Raw genomic sequence first — 18167 nt, 5'->3', positions numbered from 1 at the left:
TTCAAAACCTTCCCAATCCTCTTTAACCAAACGAGGCCTTAACTAAAATGAAACGCTAACGAAGCGCTAATTCCCCGCGTCGTCATCCCACACATCCTCGGTCAACCGAACCCGCACCCGCACCCGCACCCGCACGCCTCTCGCTTGTGCTAACCGCCACCGCGCCCGCACGTCGGCGCCGCTCCCCGCCAACGTAACCGTGCCGCGCTCGGCGCTCGGCGCTCCCGCATCCGCTCCAACGCCACCGCGGCCCGCACGCTACCGCCGCTCCCGCATCCGCCCCCGTCGGCCGCCCCGCCGCTCAACCCCTGCCGGTCGCCCGGTCGCTGAGCCCCCGCCGGTCGCGCGGTCGTTGAGCCCCCGCCACTTCGCCCCGCCACTTCGCCCCGCTGGCCGTCCTGCTGCTCAACCCTCATTGGCCACCCTGCAGATGCCAGGCGGCGCGGCGGCGACAAATCTCCGTCCAGATTCGGTCGAGGAGGCGCGGCAGGGGGCGGATCTTGTTGCGCGTACGGCGTGAAGGCGATCTAGGAGACGCGGGAGGAGGTCCCGCGGAGGGGCTTCAACTCCAAGTTCATGGCGGCGTTCTTTGCCGGTTCCGAGCGAGATGGTGAGCCCAGCCCAAACTCACACGCTCGCCACCTTCCTCACGGCCGCTACCACGCCAACTCCAACGCAACACCTGCGCACCGGCAAGCCGAGCCCAGCCTCCCCAGCACCCGCAGGCGCCTCGCCGATCCAGCTTTGGCTCTACGGCTCGCCAGTGCCGCACTACTGTCGGGGATGGCGCGGACGCCGACAGCAAGCACTTACTAGGTGACCAACACCTCCTTTTCTGTTCCCCTCCTTCCCTTTCTCTTGGTATGCTACTCGTTCGGTACATACACACTTAGTCTGTCTGTGTTTGGAACTTCGATAGGGCTGCCTGCTCACTCGTGCTGCTTTTACTTGGGAAATTCAGAAATTTCACTTGCGCGTATGCTAGAATCGAGCCACTCGGTGTAGTTATTTTGTACGTGCGCCTAATGGGAGTGCTGGTACCTTACGATTTGCGGCAATTTCTTTGTGAGTTGTTAACCATACCCTGCAAATTGTGGGATTTATTCGTGTGTTTGTTCGAGCTGGCCTGGTTGTGTCGTTCTGCCTGGACAACTGAATCATCATTTCAATGAACCATGGATATGCGATTGGAATTGTTCTGCTCATGTCGGTATTACTTGAATCAATTTCGTCCGCGCAAGTTCATGTGTTTTAATTGGATGTTTGGATGTTCCTCATGTTGTGTAGAATCGGTTGAAAATTCTTGTGACGGAGAGTTGTGGATTGGGATTGGTTTAAGCCTACAACTATTACTGGTATTTTTGGTTGTGCAAACCAAAATCACATAGTCACATAGTGACGGAGCCTCGGGCACCGGCTCCCTGGACCACTCTGACCATCGGTAGCTGCGACGGAGCATTGGTGGACGCCCTGGTTGTGCGTGACCCCGATACAACGACTCACCTTGCCATCGCTCTTGCTTCAGACACTTGAGGGCGGATGCCATCGACCGCGGCTCCTCCACATGTCCAGCCCATGCTCCTCGGTGCCACAGTTCTCAATCCCATCTATCGCTCACATCTTAGATGGCCCTATTACCCGCTATTCAGCTCGACTATTGCTCGTGAGGTTGGTGTTAATTTTCACTAAAGGAATCAATAGCGTGACAACTTATTTTGCTGAGCATACACTCATGTTTCTTATTTGTGTGGCCTCTATCACGCAGATGTTTCATGCCATGGTAGGTGTTTATGGTTGTAATGTTATGCCATTAATAGGATAAGAAAAAGTGACTGTTGATTGAGAAAATAGAGAGACAACTTACATATAATATAACAATTTAGAATTTGTTTTTGGGACAAAATTATGTCATGGTTTATATACATGCATCAATTCTTCAAGTAGCTCACTACTTGATTGAGGTATGAGAATAACAACTGCAGATAGAGTCATTAATCTTGTTTCTTTGCTAGATGAATAAATTCATTATGGGTTGTGTTGTCTTAGGTAAATTGATACTACCTACTGTAGGAAAATTACAGATGCAGTATGAGGGGAGTGTCGAAGCCGGAGGGGCTAAGGTGCCCTCAACATGGGTGCTCAATGGCGCTTTATAGAGCAGGATGAATATCTCCTGGTGGAGCTTGGCACAAGCGAGACACTCGGATGTAACTTCAGTACAACAGTGCATTGTTTTTTTTTGTAATTTGTTTTGGGTTGCAGGAGCTTTAAGACAACAAGATGCAGCAGGCTTCATGGTCAGTAGTACATTGATATTTGTTTTGTGCTCCAGGAGCTTCTAAACAAACGGGCAACACACTTCAAGGCAACAATTTTTTCTATGATTACAACTCTGAAATAGTTTGGCCCCTTATTTCTAATACCTTTGTGAAAGAAGAGTAATTGTTTAATATGGTCTATGAGTGTTGGCAAATTTGATTTCAGGCTTGCAGCAGGGACTGACAAAGTTAGTGCAGTCCTCACCATTTCATATATATTTCAGGGTAAAATTAGACTTCAAGAACATGATCAGGCTGGAGCTTCATGCAACATTGGACGTGAGAAGGTATGGTATAGAACCACTGTTGCATCCACTCCGCCCCGCCGCTCTGCACTGTCCTCGATGACCATTGTCTTACTGTTAACTTTCAGGTACAGTTTCAGTACAATATCTTTGATGATAAGTGGAACATATTTTGTAAAGGAATGAAGACGGTTTATTTGTAAGTTTAGTTTCCTCTTACTTGCTGTTTGAATTCTTAGTTTACGAAATCTCTCGTTACTTTCTTCACAGTGTGAGAAATTAGTTCAGCTCATCTGTGCTTTGAAGAGTGTACTTTTATTTATTTGCATGGTCTGCAACATTTCTTTACCAATCAGGCATGCTTGATGGTATCTAATTTTCATTTGCAGTGTATTTTTCCTCTATTGTTAAATTTATTATCGCTTTCCTGCGCTATGTTAGCAATGGATACAGGTCTGCTGGTGCAGTGGAGAGAAGCTACTATACTACTGTATCTCTGTGTTGCTGGTGCAAATAGCGTGAGTTCTTCTAGAGGTAATCTTATAGTTTCAATTTGATGGCTATACTGCCCCTTGGATCCTTGGTCCCCAGATTGTTGTGATATGAGTTTGTGCTAACTCTCATGTTCTATATCAGGAATCTACTGCAAGATAGATGTTAATTTCTAATGATGTTCTTATTCCTGAATTATGGTGAATGGTCGAGTTAGTGTCATATTTATTATGTGGCAATGCACTTGGATCACCATGCTAATTCAAGCTTTCGTCCATAAAGCAAGCTATGTATGTAAAGAGATTCCTGGAAATTCCTACACATATTTGGATAAATATGCTTTTTTGGCTTCTTTATTTTTTGCCCAAAGCAATGATAAATGAGTTGAGATGCCCGTATTGATGCATTTAGGCATTCACAAAGATCCACACCTATATTTATCTTTGAGCTCACAGTAAGCCATACGATCACAAAACATCTAAGGTATATTAGTACTTATGGTTATTCCTTATGTTCCAAGTGCATTTTACTACTTCGATTTTTTTGGACTATTAAGGATCACTACACCTTTGCTACGAGCATGAATTGCCTGATGCTGCTCACAACACAGGTTTTCCTGGCAAGATTGTTTTCCTTGCCCCAAAATAGTATTATTGTGCACTATTTTCCGTTCTTATTTTTTGGATCTGCTCCAGATTCTCTCTTAGCTCTCTTAGCTCTTTTTGATACTTTTCCTCACTTCCTGCAAACTATGCATCAAGCATACATTGTTGATGTACAGTGATGCTCCTTATATGGTGATTTGTTTCCCGGTTGTGCTTACTAGAATCAGGATCACTTTTATGATCAGAACATGCCTATAATATCAGTCGCCTATGTTTCCATTATAATCCCTCCGTTTCTAAATATAAGTCTTTTTAGAGATTCCACTACGTACTACATACGGAGCAAAATGAGTCAATCTACATTCTAAAGTATGTCTATATACATCTGAATGTAGTTCATAGTGAAATCTCTAAAAAGACTTATATTTAGGAACGGAGGGAGTAGTACTAAATCTTCTAATCTTTACCTCTTTGAAATTTTGATGTACTTCTAAAAAAGTTAAGCTGGCAAAGACATCACCGTATGACGCTTTCAGATTTTGTTGCACACTATCGTGCACTGCGCTATGTGAATGTTGAATACACATTTTGCATTTAGCTAGAGGACTCATTTGAGTCATTTCCTATTTGGTACAACATATATTAGGATTGTATGTTAACTACTGAACCATTTAACATGTATCAGTAGATTTCAGCTGGGTGTAAGATGATGTAACTGATATATCAGCAGAATGTCTAATTTTTATATGAGGTACTTTTAGGAAGTATTTATTCTTAATATTGATATATCAAAGTAAATATTGCTGATTTCAAACACCATCTGCAATGACCTGGATCCAATATTATTTGCATTGTTCTCTTTTAGAATTCCTCTTCGAATGACAGAAAATTATGGGATACTATCTTCATTGTCGATCCATTTCATGAGATAAAAGTCCCTACGTGTTATGAATTTTGATCATCTTGTTTGTTTTCCTGTTGCCTCACCTTTTATGTTGATCACAAGTTTGTCACTCTTATAGAATCTTTTGGTACCTCTAAATCTCCAATTGGCATAGCTGAACTCATGTGAAACTACATATATGTCGTGTAGGATACTTGTATTCATGCTTTGTGCAAAGTTCATCTTTTTTATTTCATGTTTTGTAAAGCATGGTGTGGCTTCCACATGCACGATTGGTGGCAATGTTTTTAGTCCTTCGGTTTGCAGTTTTCATGGCCTTGAGCAACACATTTAGATAAGGGATTAGCTTGCAATATTCATAAGAATTACTCGCTCCGTCCCATAATATAAGGCGTTTTTACCAAGCTATGTTAGCTTGCAAAAAAATTCTTATATTACAGGACCGAGGGGGGTATATTTTTAATGTACACTTGTTTATTGTAAATTAATTGATACATGCATTGCATGTGCACATCTATTGCAAAATAATGATCCGTTAAAATGCTACATGAGATAATATGTTCAAATTTCTTTCGTTATTTGTTGACGTTTATATTGTAAATTGTGGTTGTGGGCATCCCAAAGAAGCTTGTTATGACAATTCGAATTTTCTTGGACCACCGCCGCAAGAACATGTCACTGCAGGGTCAAGATACAAGGTCTAGGTAGAAGCGACATCTTCTCAAGGTGTGCTCACAAGTATGACATGTTTCTTTTTCTCTGTGTTTACGCCTCCCTTGCTCCAAGGCCGGTTATGCGATTCTAATAGAGGAGCTTGCTATGGCCATCCAGGGGTCCAGAGCGATTACATGTCCATCACTCATGGCGGCGAGATGCACATGTATAAGGTAAGCTTCGTGTGGAGATGTCGAACCGACACAAGTTGGGAGCCCGGATGAAGAAGGTTGCCGATGGGAGAACGGGGAGAAGTGAGATGTTTATGGTAGCTAATGAATGATGTTATCTTAGTTTGTGGATTTTGTTTTGGTCGACTCAGAAACCTTGTTTAGTGTCTGAAGATCCCTTTTTGCGAACTGTTCAAACCATCTCTTCATTATTTTTGTGTAAATGATCAAAATGCAATTTAAATAACTAAGTTAACCCTTTCAGGAATATTTTGCAAAAGAATGTACTTATTATCTGAATCGAGACGTGCATTGCACGTACAAGCTTACTAGTAACCTTTTAAAGTACAAAATATACTCTAGATTACAGAATATATTTTTTGACTCTATGTTAAAGAAAGTTATTTGCACGAGAAGCATTTTTGTTAAAATGTGCGCAGGCGTCCATGAAATTAATACGTATGTACATTTAGATAAACTATTTATGTATGCCAAATAAAGTGTCCATGCACCTTAAAAAACACTGGATACAAATGTTTCATGTTGAAAACTTTTATCCCAGAACATATTCCATCGTGACATAAAAATGTTCATGAATGTAAATAGAAAGTTCAGCTAACTTTTGCAGCTTGTTTTGACAAATAAATTTTAAATGCATTCCACAACTCATGAAAGACTTTCTATCCATTTAAGAAAATAAAATCATGTAACCCTTTAAAAAATATTTCACAAACAAAGATGTTAAACATTATCATATCGTTTATTTTATTTTTAACAAAAGGATTACGAGAAATGTTTTTGCATAAACAGCAAAGCTAACTATTAGGAGATACATTGGTAAAATAGCATCAAAAGATTATGAATTATAACACATGGAATCTACAAAAGGAAGATATGAAAAAAAGAAGTTCTTAAAGTAAATAAAATGATGAAAAGGAGATAAAGATAGTTGAGGAAAAGCAAAAGGGAAGAAACAATAAACAAGAAAGAAAATTTAAAACTCATATAGAGAAACGAAAAATAGAAAGGAACTAAGGGAAACATAAAGTAAGAGAAAGAAATAAAAGAGAGTAGTATAAAATCAGAAGCGTATGAAGAAAAGACAACAAAAGGAAGAAAAATAAGAAAGATGAAGGGAAAAAACGCTTAATATGCCAGCCTCGCTGTGGGAGGGAGGACGTGTCAAATACTGTGGCGGTCATTAGAAATCCAAAATGAAACTGCTGATGCGGCAACAATTTCCTTTGTCGCGGCAGCTCTATTCTCAGTCAGCAAATCAGTTGACCTTGGACTGTCACAGAACACTCTGCACATACTCTGCTCTTCCCCAAGTACAGTAGGGACAGCCGAAACATTCATTACCATGACATGTCCTACGACTGAATGAATCATTGCCCAAACAGCTGTCATGTGTAAACATCACTGCCATTACGTTTGCAGATTCTTCAGGTTGCAGCAAGCAGCTGAAATGATAGAAATCACAAACAGTCTTTACTCTCCATGCAGCTACACCACTAACTGTTATCTCCACGCATGCAAGCTTACTGCCAATCCAACTTTGAATTTATGTTGCAGCATCACTTTTGTCATCTCTCCATTGCCAGGGCCTGCACTGAATTCGTGCAACTTGATGTAAGCAGGCGGTAGGATGAAGATACGAGCTAGTTCCACTTCCAGGTTCCAGCTGCTCACATCAAGATTTAAAGTGAATGAGATACTGTACGATTATGCAATGCAGCTGAGCTGAGTTTAAGCATATCAAGGTTTTCCATTGCCAGGTAGTACTACCCCCTCCGTTTCTAAATATAAGACATGCGGAGAATGTCAAAAGAGGCCGGGGTAGACCGAACTTGACATGGGAAGAGTCCGTAAAGAGAGATCTGAAGGATTGGAGCATCACCAAAGAACTAGCCATGGACAGGGGTGCGTGGAAGCTTGCTATCCATGTGCCAGAACCATGAGTTGGTCGCGAGTTCTTATGGGTTTCACCTCTAGCCTACCCCAACTTGTTTGGGACTAAAGGCTTTGTTGTTGTTGTTGTTGTTTAAAGATTTCACTAGGAGACTACACATGAGCAAAATGAATTAATCTATCCTCTAAAGTAAGCCTATATACATCCGTATGTAGTGTTTTATTGAAACATCTAAAATGACTTATACTTCCTTCGTTCCTAAATATAAGTCTATTTAGAGATTTCACTAGAAGACTACATACAGAACAAAATAAGTGAATCTATACTCTAAAACATGTCTATATATATTTGTATGTAGTCTTTTAATAAAACCTTTAAAAGGACTTATATTTAGGAACAGAGGAAGTATTTAGGAACGGAGGGAGTATATAATAGTGTAGAGCTGCTAACTTAACTGTCCAAACCCATGCATCCTATCAAATGAAAGAACCACCAAAGCAAATAGCCAATACAGAAAGGGAAATAATTACTACATAAGATCCAGTCAGTTCATAGGCAATGGGTTTTGGTTAGCACTTTATTGTTCATAGGCCTACTGAATCGGCTTAGATTCTTTCCAAGTAGTTTGACATATCACCAAGGGATTTACTGGTTCACAGGGCCATTAATTAATTAGCGCCATATTAAAAGAATTTAACTAAAAAAGAACAAGAACTGCGAAGCAGAGAAAATGGAACAGTACCTAATTGATTAAATGGAGACAACGGTCTGATCTGATCTTTCTAGCAAGCTATATCATGCACTTTCTCCTTTTCACGATCTGATGTCTGTCGTCAGCATGCTCTTTGTTCCTTGTTTTTATCTCCTGAACAGGATGCAACTGCTACTATTTCCTGCTTCCCCTCTGCAGCCATTGTATGGACTAATCAGGCAGATGAAATTAACATGGAGCCAATAGGAGGGAATTACAAAACAAGTAAATAGACAAAGCATTCGAGCAAACACATTAAGAGGGAGCAGTCAGCGTGCAGTTGTGTTAATTTACCTCCAGATTCGATCAAGTGCTGGGACAGTATATCCCTCACCCTGGCAGCATCCTCCTCTGCCACCTGTCGCACTTGCTCAGTGTAATTCTCCTGATCGCTATGCATATCTGCGGCCTCTTCCTCCAAGTCTATCACAATGTTATGCAAAATGCAGCATGCATAGATAATTTGAGGAAGCCGACACGAACTGGCCGAGCGCCACATCTCTCTGTCTAGGGCCTTCCAAGTGTCTTTCAACCTCGCGAGCGCGGCCAACATGACGTCTGTAGCTGCAGAGTGTCTCCTGTTGAACTCGTCTTGATAAGGAGGAAAATCTGCAGAGGAGTCCTTGTCTTGCAGGTGGTAAGGTGTGAGGAGCCAGGGGAGAAGAGGGTATCCTGCATCACCAATTATGTATTCTCCAACTTGCCATCCATCTGATAAATTCAACTTGCTACCATTCAGCCAAGCACCCTTGTCACAGGACATGAAGAGTCCAGATTCATGCAGAAGGCTCGACTGGTTCATTCTACCAGGCAGTCCCAACCAAATGTTTGTAAACCTCATATCTGGATCAACGACGGCTTGCATTACCAAGCCGTCATTCTCCTCATGGTCACAGTTTTGTGATCCAAATGTGATGTGGGTTGTACGTACAACACCGCAGCAGTTTTGCAGGCCATGGATCTTGCCAAACTTGCGCTTGATCTTCTCCATTTTAGCAGGGCCAGGATAGCTGAATTGGTGGTATGCTCGCTCCCACAAGGCCTCAACAAATATCCGAGTTATCATCAATATAGTTGACTCATTCACACCAAGAGAGGATCCTACAGTAACCGGTGACTCACCAGAGCTCAGCATCCTCAAAGCAATGGCTACTCCATCTTGCAAAGATAGCATTCTCCCATCAACAAAGGTGTGATCCCAAGGCATCATATATTCAAAAACTGGGATCCTCACCAAGCTGCAGACGTGACTGAAGGTACTTCTTCTCATTTTGTACACAGACTCAAATCCTTCTGCCTCCACCATAAAAGATGACAATCTATCTGCATGGCAAGAAAAATACAGAACTGGTTACATAATCGCTAATTCGCAAGACAAGAACTAACATATCACTCAACATTTGTTGAACTGAAGGTAAAACTAGCAAAACAAGTGAAAAAAGATAAATACTTGCAACATATACGAGGAAGTGCAACCAAATCAGAAAGTAACCATAAAACAACCCGCAGGTACAACTAGTGTTGTGGCTAAAACTTAGCTTGTATGTCTGGAACAACTGAACATCCATGTTTATATGTCATCTGAAACGACTAGTCATGTGAAACAAAAAAATGTGTGGAATATATTCAGTCACCGTGCAGTATATATGGATGAAGAGCAGGAGATAAAATCAAACAACCTTATAAACTAGCAGAGTCAGAGTGCTCAAACAAACTAAGACAAAGCTCATATGTTTGATTTTCTGTACCTGAAAATATGGTGAAGCTGGTAATATTTGAATCCAACTTGAAGTTGTCTCTCGTGTATAACACATACCATTTCCTTTGGTTGTCACCATCAGGAGTATATGCCTTGACATGCTCCACATGGCTGAACTTGTCCCACTCAAGACCAGATTGCCCTGCGGCTATAGAAGATAGCAACCATATCCTGCAGAGCAGCTGCAAATGCCTTAGCTTTATATCTCGCATGTATTCTGGGAGTTGTTCCATGATGTAATCCTCCAGGACTAATCTCTCAAGTACAGGGATACTCTCTAGCACCTTCAACTTTGGGCAATCGGTGATTGTGAGCTTCTGCAGACTGGGCAGATTGGTTATCCTCTCCAGATCAGGGCTTCCACACACTGTAAGCTCAACAACAGAAGAAAAGCCCTCAAGGCAGTTGAGGTGATGAACGTCTTCTACAAACAATTCCTTCAAAGCACGTGTGTTGGAGGCAAGGCCAGGAGGAGCACGCCTCAGTTTGCAATTAATGAGCCAAAGCTTCTCCAAACGGGGCATGGCTTCTACATGCTCCTCCCACTCCCACTCCTCCCATTCCACCATTCCTTCTAAGCTCATCTCGGTTAACCTCGGAAATGGAGCTGACTCTGCCTGCAAGAATCCAGTTCCAACATGTCTGATGCATGGAGCGCGGTCGACCTGAAGCAACTGCAGGCAGGGGAGCTGACACAACCCATTGGGAAGTTGGGTACAACAAGCCAGGTCATAAAATGATAGAAACTTCAAGTTGTTGAGGGGCATCCTTGACCTCGACATCATCCAACTTGGTAGTTGCTGGCCAAAATATCCGGGGATACGAAGATTTTCTACACTGGGCGGAGGGCAGAGTTCATCAAACACCTTCTGGATTCTTTTCTGCTCTTCAGCAGAGACACCTTCTTTCTCTTTGACCAACCCATCGTCTCCCAGCTTGCTGGTGCAGGACAAGGATAGGTTGGTAAGATGAATTTTCTCACCAAGCCTAGCATTAGCAGCAAACAAAGCTACGGACACATTCTCCAACTGAATTAATTCAATTATTGTGAGTCGGGAAAGAGGCCCCAACTCATCCAAACTACACCAATCACCATCCATGTGGGCTCGAAACCCAAGTAGTCTTCTCATACTTGTCAGATCACGGAACCCTCTAGGTATCATACATACGTCAGCAAGGCCAAGAAACCTCAGCTGGCCAAGCTTTACAACGCTATCAGGAAGATTTGCCAAATTTTCACATCCCCGAAGGTCAAGGAATTGCAATAGTTTTATCCTGCCAATGTTCACCGGAAGTACAAATATATCAGTTACTAACTTCAAATACCTCAGGTGCTTCAATTGATGCAGCGATTCAACCAATGAAACCACATTTGCAGATACTATATGTAGAGTCCTTAGACTAGAAAAGGTAACCAATGAATCACCGGGCCTCATCTTGATCTGAATAGTTGAGATTAATGTCCTCACCGATTTCTGCTTCTGTAATGATTTCCAGTCGAGGTGACCTGATTGCAGTCGATCGGTTTCTATAGACAACCGAAGAAATTTTTGTGAATGAAGTTTAGTTAGAATATTGTGTCTCCATTGTGAGCTATGAGTGCTTCATCTTTAGTCATATACTGAGCAAATGAACGAACAACATCATGCATGCTACAATAAGATTGACCAACATACGATTTATCTGGCTCTATAAGGTTCCTAGATATCAACTCATTGTAGTAATTTCTTCCATATTCTTCTAAATCATCCGAGTTCCCATGAATAAATCCTTCGCTGATCCACATGGCAATGACTTGATCCACATGAAACTTTCTACTTTTAGGGAGAAGAGAGTAGTATAGAAAGCACTGCTTCAAATAAGAAGGCATATCTTCATAGCTCAAGTATAATGCATAGTTGAGTTCTTGGGGCATTCTAGTTATTGACCATTTAGAATCATCTAAAACATGCTCCCAATCATGACGTAGCTCCCCCCTTTTACGCAAGAGTCCTCCCATTACTTTGATGGCAAGTGGTAAACCACCACATTTTTGTATAATTTTCAATCCGACATCCTTCAGCTTATTGATGTGGTCTTCATGTATCTCATTCGAGAGTACCTGGAAACATGTAGTTCAGCGGACCGATGGAGTTAATTAACTACTCCCTCCGTTTCTAAATATAAGTCTTTTAAACAATTTCATTAAGGGTCTACATACGAAGCAAAATGATTGAATGTATTCTCTAAAATATGTCTATATACATACATATGTAGTCTATTAGTAAAACCTCTAAAAAGACTAATATTTGGAAACGAAGGGAGTATACATGAAGCTCACTCAAATATACCTCTTAATAGACGAGAGGACTAATTGATATAACCATCTATTTGCCAGGGTGGGTCTGATTATAAAAAAAAAATCGAAGTACAGCTAGGAAATACTTGTCAAAAAGGAAATGTTATAAATGTATTTTACTTGTCTTGCTCCTATGTAACAAAAATTCATGCAATGACTCCCATGTGTACCATACATATTACTTTATATAAAGAAACGGAAAGGTGTGATGACACCCGGGGTCCGACCCCTTTTATCTGGTTGTTCAAACTTGTTGAGATTCACGCCCTGGCCTGTGGAACAACAGACCAATTTGCAGTGGCACCATACTTATGCAGGCCACTTAAATTAGCTAATCAGCCTTAGGTGAACTATAGTATAGGGCAGATAGGGTTGGCAGGTAGATTTGTCAACGAGACATGTGGCCAGTTGCACTGCATGCAGCCACAGAGGCTAGTTAGAGCATGTACAATAGGTCCTAGTCAGCTGGCTGTAAGCTATTTCACGTCAGAGCATGGTTAATAGTACAACCAACTGCTGGCTATAAGCAGTCTTATAGCCCATCTTATAGCTAGCTTGTATAATAGTTAGCTATAAAAGAGTACTACTTTTATCATATATGGTTCATCTTTCATTCTCACAAAGCATCTAGAAGCACGTGCTAGAGCTGGCTCTTCACGAAGAGTCTGCTTCCCTTCTCTCTCCTCTTCTCTCTCATCCAACTCAGCAAAAACATAGTATTTTAGCCCTTACAGCCTGCTGACTGTACCTTATTGTACTTGCTCTTGTTGAAATCTTAGCTGGAAGGAAGAGAAGGGAGAAAAGAGAAGCCAACGGGCGCTTCACATACAGCCCGGCTACAATACAGTAAGCAAGAAGTAAGAGCCTGCATGCAGCCCGAGTGATAGCTTTAGGCTGACGTTTTCTTCTCCCATCCAATCATCGTTAGCTTTTTCTACCTTTTCTACATGCAATTAGTTAATGCTATACTCAACTCTGTAATTAATCTATAACCAATCTATTGTACGAGTGTACATTTGTGAATGCTTCAAGTGACATGGCACTGCTATAGAGCCGGCGACGGGCTCTTCTATTAGCGGTAAAGCTAGGCCATCACTTTTCGCATAGTGCACCAGTTCTAGTAGTACTCCTAGCTAGCGACGATAAAAGAGCAGTAACGGCCACTGTTCACAAACAACGCCTCTGTATTAGTAATATTAACTTTTGCTTTTGAAGGATACTTTCTATGGGGATGCTTATTTGACATTTCTGGTATTGTTAAAGTATTTCTTCTTTAACAGAGCAGCAGTCCCAACACCTTCGAGGGGTTGAAGACGAACGCGTCCTAGTGTACAAGAATTTTCTTGTTTGAGAATCCCTAGTGCTACAACGATGGGAGGTCATTTCGGAGGTTTGAACCATGGGCCGACAAGTCAGTCATGACATGACTGGACGATGGCGCAGGCGAGATATTCCACCTACACATGAACAGTGCTAAGCTAGGCCCAGCACCCAATTGCGTTTCAAATACTTTCATGCGTCCTCGCTTACTATTCCAGTAGTCTGCTAATCTAACCGGCAGTCGACGACATGGCACATATCTTAACATGCAAGGTACTGCACGGGTGGCTAAGGCCCTGTTTGGAACCATAATAGATTATGATAATCTGGATTATGAAGATAGATTATATAATTTGGTTTATAAAAATAATCTAGGTGACCATGTTTGAAGGACAGATTATATAAACTGTAATCCAGGTTTTACATTGCATAATGACCTGTCTGTCCTCTAGGTTTTTTTACAAAGAGGAGGGTGGCGGTGGTAGGAATGTAATTATCTCCAACTTTACAAGGGTAATGGGTCATTAGCAATCCATAATCTGATTTTAGCTGGTATACAATAGATTATGAGTTTTTAATAATCTATCCATCTAGTTTTTATAATCTACATCATAAGTTGTCCTGTTTGGAGACAGAATAGATTATAAAAACTGAATTATATAATCTGGGTGGTTCCAAACAAGGCCTAAGATAACCGGGTGTACAGACCCCCGGGTGCTAAAAATCCTATCTCAGAAAGAAATCATTTTTTTTAACATGGATTGTTTTCTTCCAAAAATATGCTTTTGCATTATTCTCTTGTCACTCCAATAAAAAAATATACTCTGAATTTAGGATAAATATATATTATATAGTTCATTATTTTGCGGTCGCCTGAAATTATCTTATCACTCAGTCACCTAAAATGCATAATACTACAAAAAATATTGCATTATAAAATTTGCATACAATTTTCTTAACAAAATTATACTGCAAGAGTTAGTTTAGTCCGCTTTTGCTTCATATCATTTCGCTTCTATTGGTAGGGGTTCACCAAAACTGTTGTTTTTTAATAAAAAAAATAACTTATCATTTCTATTATGTCATATGGTAGTGGATCAGAAGCTGAGCATTTAGATCTTCATCCTTGGTTGAGAAAAATAGACTCAATATTTTACTCACTACATGAATATACAACCCATATATCTTCATTTGTAAAACTGATAAATTCATTAATTTTCAGTTTTCTAATTATAGTAGTCAAGCTCGATCTCAATGTCATGAAAGTGTGTCATGTAGGTAGGCATAAATAAAATACTGAAAATCAAATTGGTGCTACAGTATAGTTAAAGAGGTAATTGCACCAGTGGCCTTGAACTTGGCACACATGTGCACTTTAGTCCCAGAACTTAAAAACTGTGATGCATCGGTGGCAAAATGTAGCACCCGAGGTCAAACTGAGAGCACGTTGGTACCGATAGTTGGCTTGCTGACGCAGATATTTTTAGCATGAAAATAGCACCTGGCTATCATGTGAGGCCTCCCAGGGGGAGGGGGTTTGTTTTAATTTCAATAGAAACACTCAGTTAATGATCTTTCACCGGTGTGTCCTTGCCCTTTTAGTGTCACACCTTCGAGCTCATGCCTGTCATCGACGAAGGTGGAAGCGATCAGGAAGGATGCCACCACCCTAGAGGCTGGGGACTCATGCCTGTCATCGACGAAGGTGGAAGCGATCAGGAAGGATGCCACCACCCTAGAGGCTGGGGACTCATGCCTGTCATCGATGAAGGTGGAAGCGATCAGGAAGGATGCCACCACCCTAGAGGCTGGGGACTCATGCCTGTCATCGACGAAGGTGGAAGCGATCAGGAAGGATGCCACCACCCTAGAGGCTGGGGACTTATGCCTGTCATCGACGAAGGTGGAAGCGATCAGGAAGGATGCCATCACCCTAGAGGCTGGGGACTCATGCCTGTCATCGACGAAGGTGGAAGCGATCAGGAAGGATGCCACCACCCTAGAGGCTGGGGACAATGGAGCTGGTCAGGGAGGTGGTGATGGTGAGGAGCGTGAGCAACCTGTCACATAAGGCAACTGCGCTGGGGGCAGGTTGGGTCCCCAGCACAAATAGAGCCGTATGCGGGGAACGTTCCTCTGTCTTGTCCTCCATCGTTGCACTCCTATGGGTGAATAATACAACTCTAGGGGTTCTTTGCAGAAGAGAAAAAAAAACCCGGAGGCGTCACGCTAGTCATCTGCGATTTCTAGGCGAAAAATGCTCGTGTCTACAAGCCAACTAACCATCTGAGCCGAATTGGTCTCATGCTGACCTCTGGTGCAATATTTTGCCAAGCAAACGGCCAGTGCACCACTGTTTCAAAGTAAAGTGCACATTCATGCCAAGTTCAATGACCGCTAGTGCGATCACCGCGTTTGTAAAAGGGCAAAACTAATATTAGCCCTAAGAAATTATTGACAACATCACCTTCCAAGGGGTAAAGTACTTACAAGCCATTTAATAATACGTAATTAGTGGCACACATTAACCTGGAAGCATCCTATGTGTTTTCTTAATTAACTACTCCCTCTGTAAAGAAATATAAGAGCGTTTAGATCACTAAAATATTTGTTGACGGAGGGAGTACATTGTACTGTTAATAATAAGTAGATGGAGATTGATTATTCACTTGATTAAGACAAATACTGTTTAATTGCATACGAACCTGCTTCTTAAGCAATGACCAAGCGTCGTCAGGCGCTAATATGTCGATCTGGTGGTAGGGCCGTGTGGCTGTCATCCCTCGGGCAACACCTTCATCTCTAGTGGTGATGAGGACTCGGCTGCCTGAAGCAGCAGCATTAACTAAGGGTATTTTGAGCACACCCTCCCATGTTCCATGGTTCCACACATCATCCATTACAAGTAAGGTCTTGTGGTCAATCAAGGCGTCTTTGAGGGTTCGCTGAAGCGTGGCCTTTGCATCTCCAGTCGGGCGGTGGTCTCCTCCGGCTTCGATGATGGCTCTTCTCAGCAGCTCAGTCTCACTGAAGTTTTGATTGACGCTCAACCATATCTTTTTGCTGAACTCGCTTTGGATGGCCTCATCGTTGAAGACCTTTTGTGCAAGGGTGGTCTTGCCAATCCCGCCAACGCCTACAATGGCAAAAACCATGATGTTGTTGTTGACCTCCTTGGTTGTTTGGAAGATTTGGGCCACCAGTGCTCTTGTGTCTTCTTCGATTTTCTCCCCAACCAGACCTGACCTATCGAGCTCCCCTGACGTCTCACGGCTAGGATTACCATGATGAGGGGCATGCACCTTTCTGCTATGATCCTCGTAGGACCAGAGATTGATGAAGTTGAAAGCAGCGCTCCGCTCCTTGATGGTGTCAAGCCTCTGGTTGAGTGCCTTGATGCGTGTGCCGATTTCATGAGCATGGAAGGGGTTTCGCATACAAAAGAGCAGGGGATTGAAACACCCTGCATCTACGGAGGATGATCCACGCTCCATGGCCTTGAGCTGGCAGAGGTCGAGGATGTCAGTAGCTTCGTACATGGCACGCTTGAGCTGCCCCACCCACTCTTGGACGGTCTCGTCGGTGATGTTCCTCCTATCAGCGTCGGCGAGGAAGTTTTTGAGGTCCCGAAGCTTCTCACCCATCTTGTCTATCCCGCTGGAGACGCCCAGTAACATTCCCAGCTCTTCTTCTGCTACCTGCCTGAGCAAGTCCCCCAGGTAGGATCCAAATGCATCCAGCACCATCGCCATTGTAGTTGCTGTCTTCTGCTGTGATACTAATTGTAAGGTGAAATTTCAGTAGAAGCTCGAGACAAAGAAACAAGCAAGAAACTTAATTAGCTAGGTGTGATTAAAGGGACAAAACAAAGTTGAACTACCTAGATGGCTCGATGGATGTCTTGCTCATTCAGCTCTGGAGAGCAAATCAATTCCGGTAAAGAGGAAGAAGGAGCTTCCATCGTATATGAATGAAAGGGAAACTAGCTAACTAGTTGTTTAACAGAAGGGAAACTTCCTAGTGTATAACATAATTTGTTATCACATTTCGTCATTATCTACACTTAACATAATAACACTAGCGGACAGCAGCGCTGGACGGAGTTAATAAATTAAATAATGTGGGTTGTCAGGTTGCTGGTCTTGCCTATCTTTTTAACTATTAGTTCTTGCCCTGATTGGCGTGATTCATTCAGGTCTTACGTAGGTTCGTTGCAGGCTCAGCTGTCAAAAGGTAGCTCTGGTCAATGGTAATGCTAAGGTGACGAATGTATTGTTTTCTTTTCCAATAATGATTTAACTATTTTAGCACCCTGTGGATCTCAAGATGCATACGACCGCCCACGCGCATATTAGTTAGGCTGTCACTGCTCGGCCTTCTCTTAAGTTTATATGTATTTTTGGTCTCAGAAAGAATTTCTATCAATACATATGTCCATGTAGAGAATTTAGAATGGATTGCTTTGGATGTGATCGAGATCCAGATCAGTGCGACTTGGACTAATCCGTAGCTAATTAACTAGTGCCAAACCGAGTCACTTTTTTCTTGTATCTAATGGAGATCTTTCTTTCAGAGACGATGAAGACAAGACTGTGACAGGCATTAACAAATAATTAGGCAGGCAGCTATAGTTAGTGAC

The 18167-nt window shown here is 42.2% G+C and overlaps 1 protein-coding gene, 1 long non-coding RNA gene and 1 pseudogene across 5 annotated transcripts; 2 read left to right on the top strand and 1 right to left on the bottom strand.

Annotated features, from left to right (window-relative positions):
• Positions 1-310: 310 nt before the first annotated feature.
• LOC123449705 lies at positions 311-3411 on the top strand. 4 transcript variants are annotated; one of them, XM_045127012.1, is made up of 5 exons: positions 311-816; positions 2082-2297; positions 2543-2605; positions 2692-2762; positions 3005-3411. In XM_045127012.1, the coding sequence occupies exons 2-5, from the start codon at positions 2163-2165 to the stop codon at positions 3078-3080; spliced, it is 345 nt and encodes a 114-aa protein (XP_044982947.1). In that variant the 5' UTR covers positions 311-816; positions 2082-2162; the 3' UTR covers positions 3081-3411. The 4 variants fall into 4 exon arrangements, 1 of the variants encoding a protein (XP_044982947.1); XR_006632036.1 differs by having other exon boundaries at positions 312-816; positions 2082-2605; positions 3005-3097; positions 3200-3411; XR_006632037.1 differs by having other exon boundaries at positions 312-816; positions 2071-2605; positions 3005-3097; positions 3200-3411.
• A 629-nt stretch (positions 3412-4040) lies between these two features.
• LOC123449704 lies at positions 4041-5716 on the top strand. Its single transcript, XR_006632035.1, has 2 exons — positions 4041-5302; positions 5396-5716. It is a non-coding gene; the product is annotated as an uncharacterized LOC123449704 (long non-coding RNA).
• Positions 5717-6535: 819 nt separating this feature from the next.
• Positions 6536-17499, bottom strand: LOC123449702 (annotated as a pseudogene).
• Between the last annotated feature and the right edge of the window lie 668 nt (positions 17500-18167).

This window comes from Hordeum vulgare, chromosome 4H (assembly GCF_904849725.1).
Source record: "Hordeum vulgare subsp. vulgare chromosome 4H, MorexV3_pseudomolecules_assembly, whole genome shotgun sequence".
NCBI lineage: Eukaryota > Viridiplantae > Streptophyta > Magnoliopsida > Poales > Poaceae > Hordeum > Hordeum vulgare.
The sequence above is the reverse complement of the archived record's forward strand: the minus strand, read 5'-3'. Positions and strand labels throughout refer to the sequence as shown.

Bases quoted from the DNA above. Each gene is read 5' to 3' on its own strand.
- LOC123449705 (XM_045127012.1), top strand. From the start codon at position 2,163: ATGAATATCTCCTGGTGGAGCTTGGCACAAGCGAGACACTCGGATGTA. The intron at 2,298-2,542 runs GTCAGTAGTACA...TATATATTTCAG, and splicing joins AAGATGCAGCAGGCTTCATG to GGTAAAATTAGACTTCAAGA. The intron at 2,606-2,691 runs GTATGGTATAGA...GTTAACTTTCAG, and splicing joins GCAACATTGGACGTGAGAAG to GTACAGTTTCAGTACAATAT.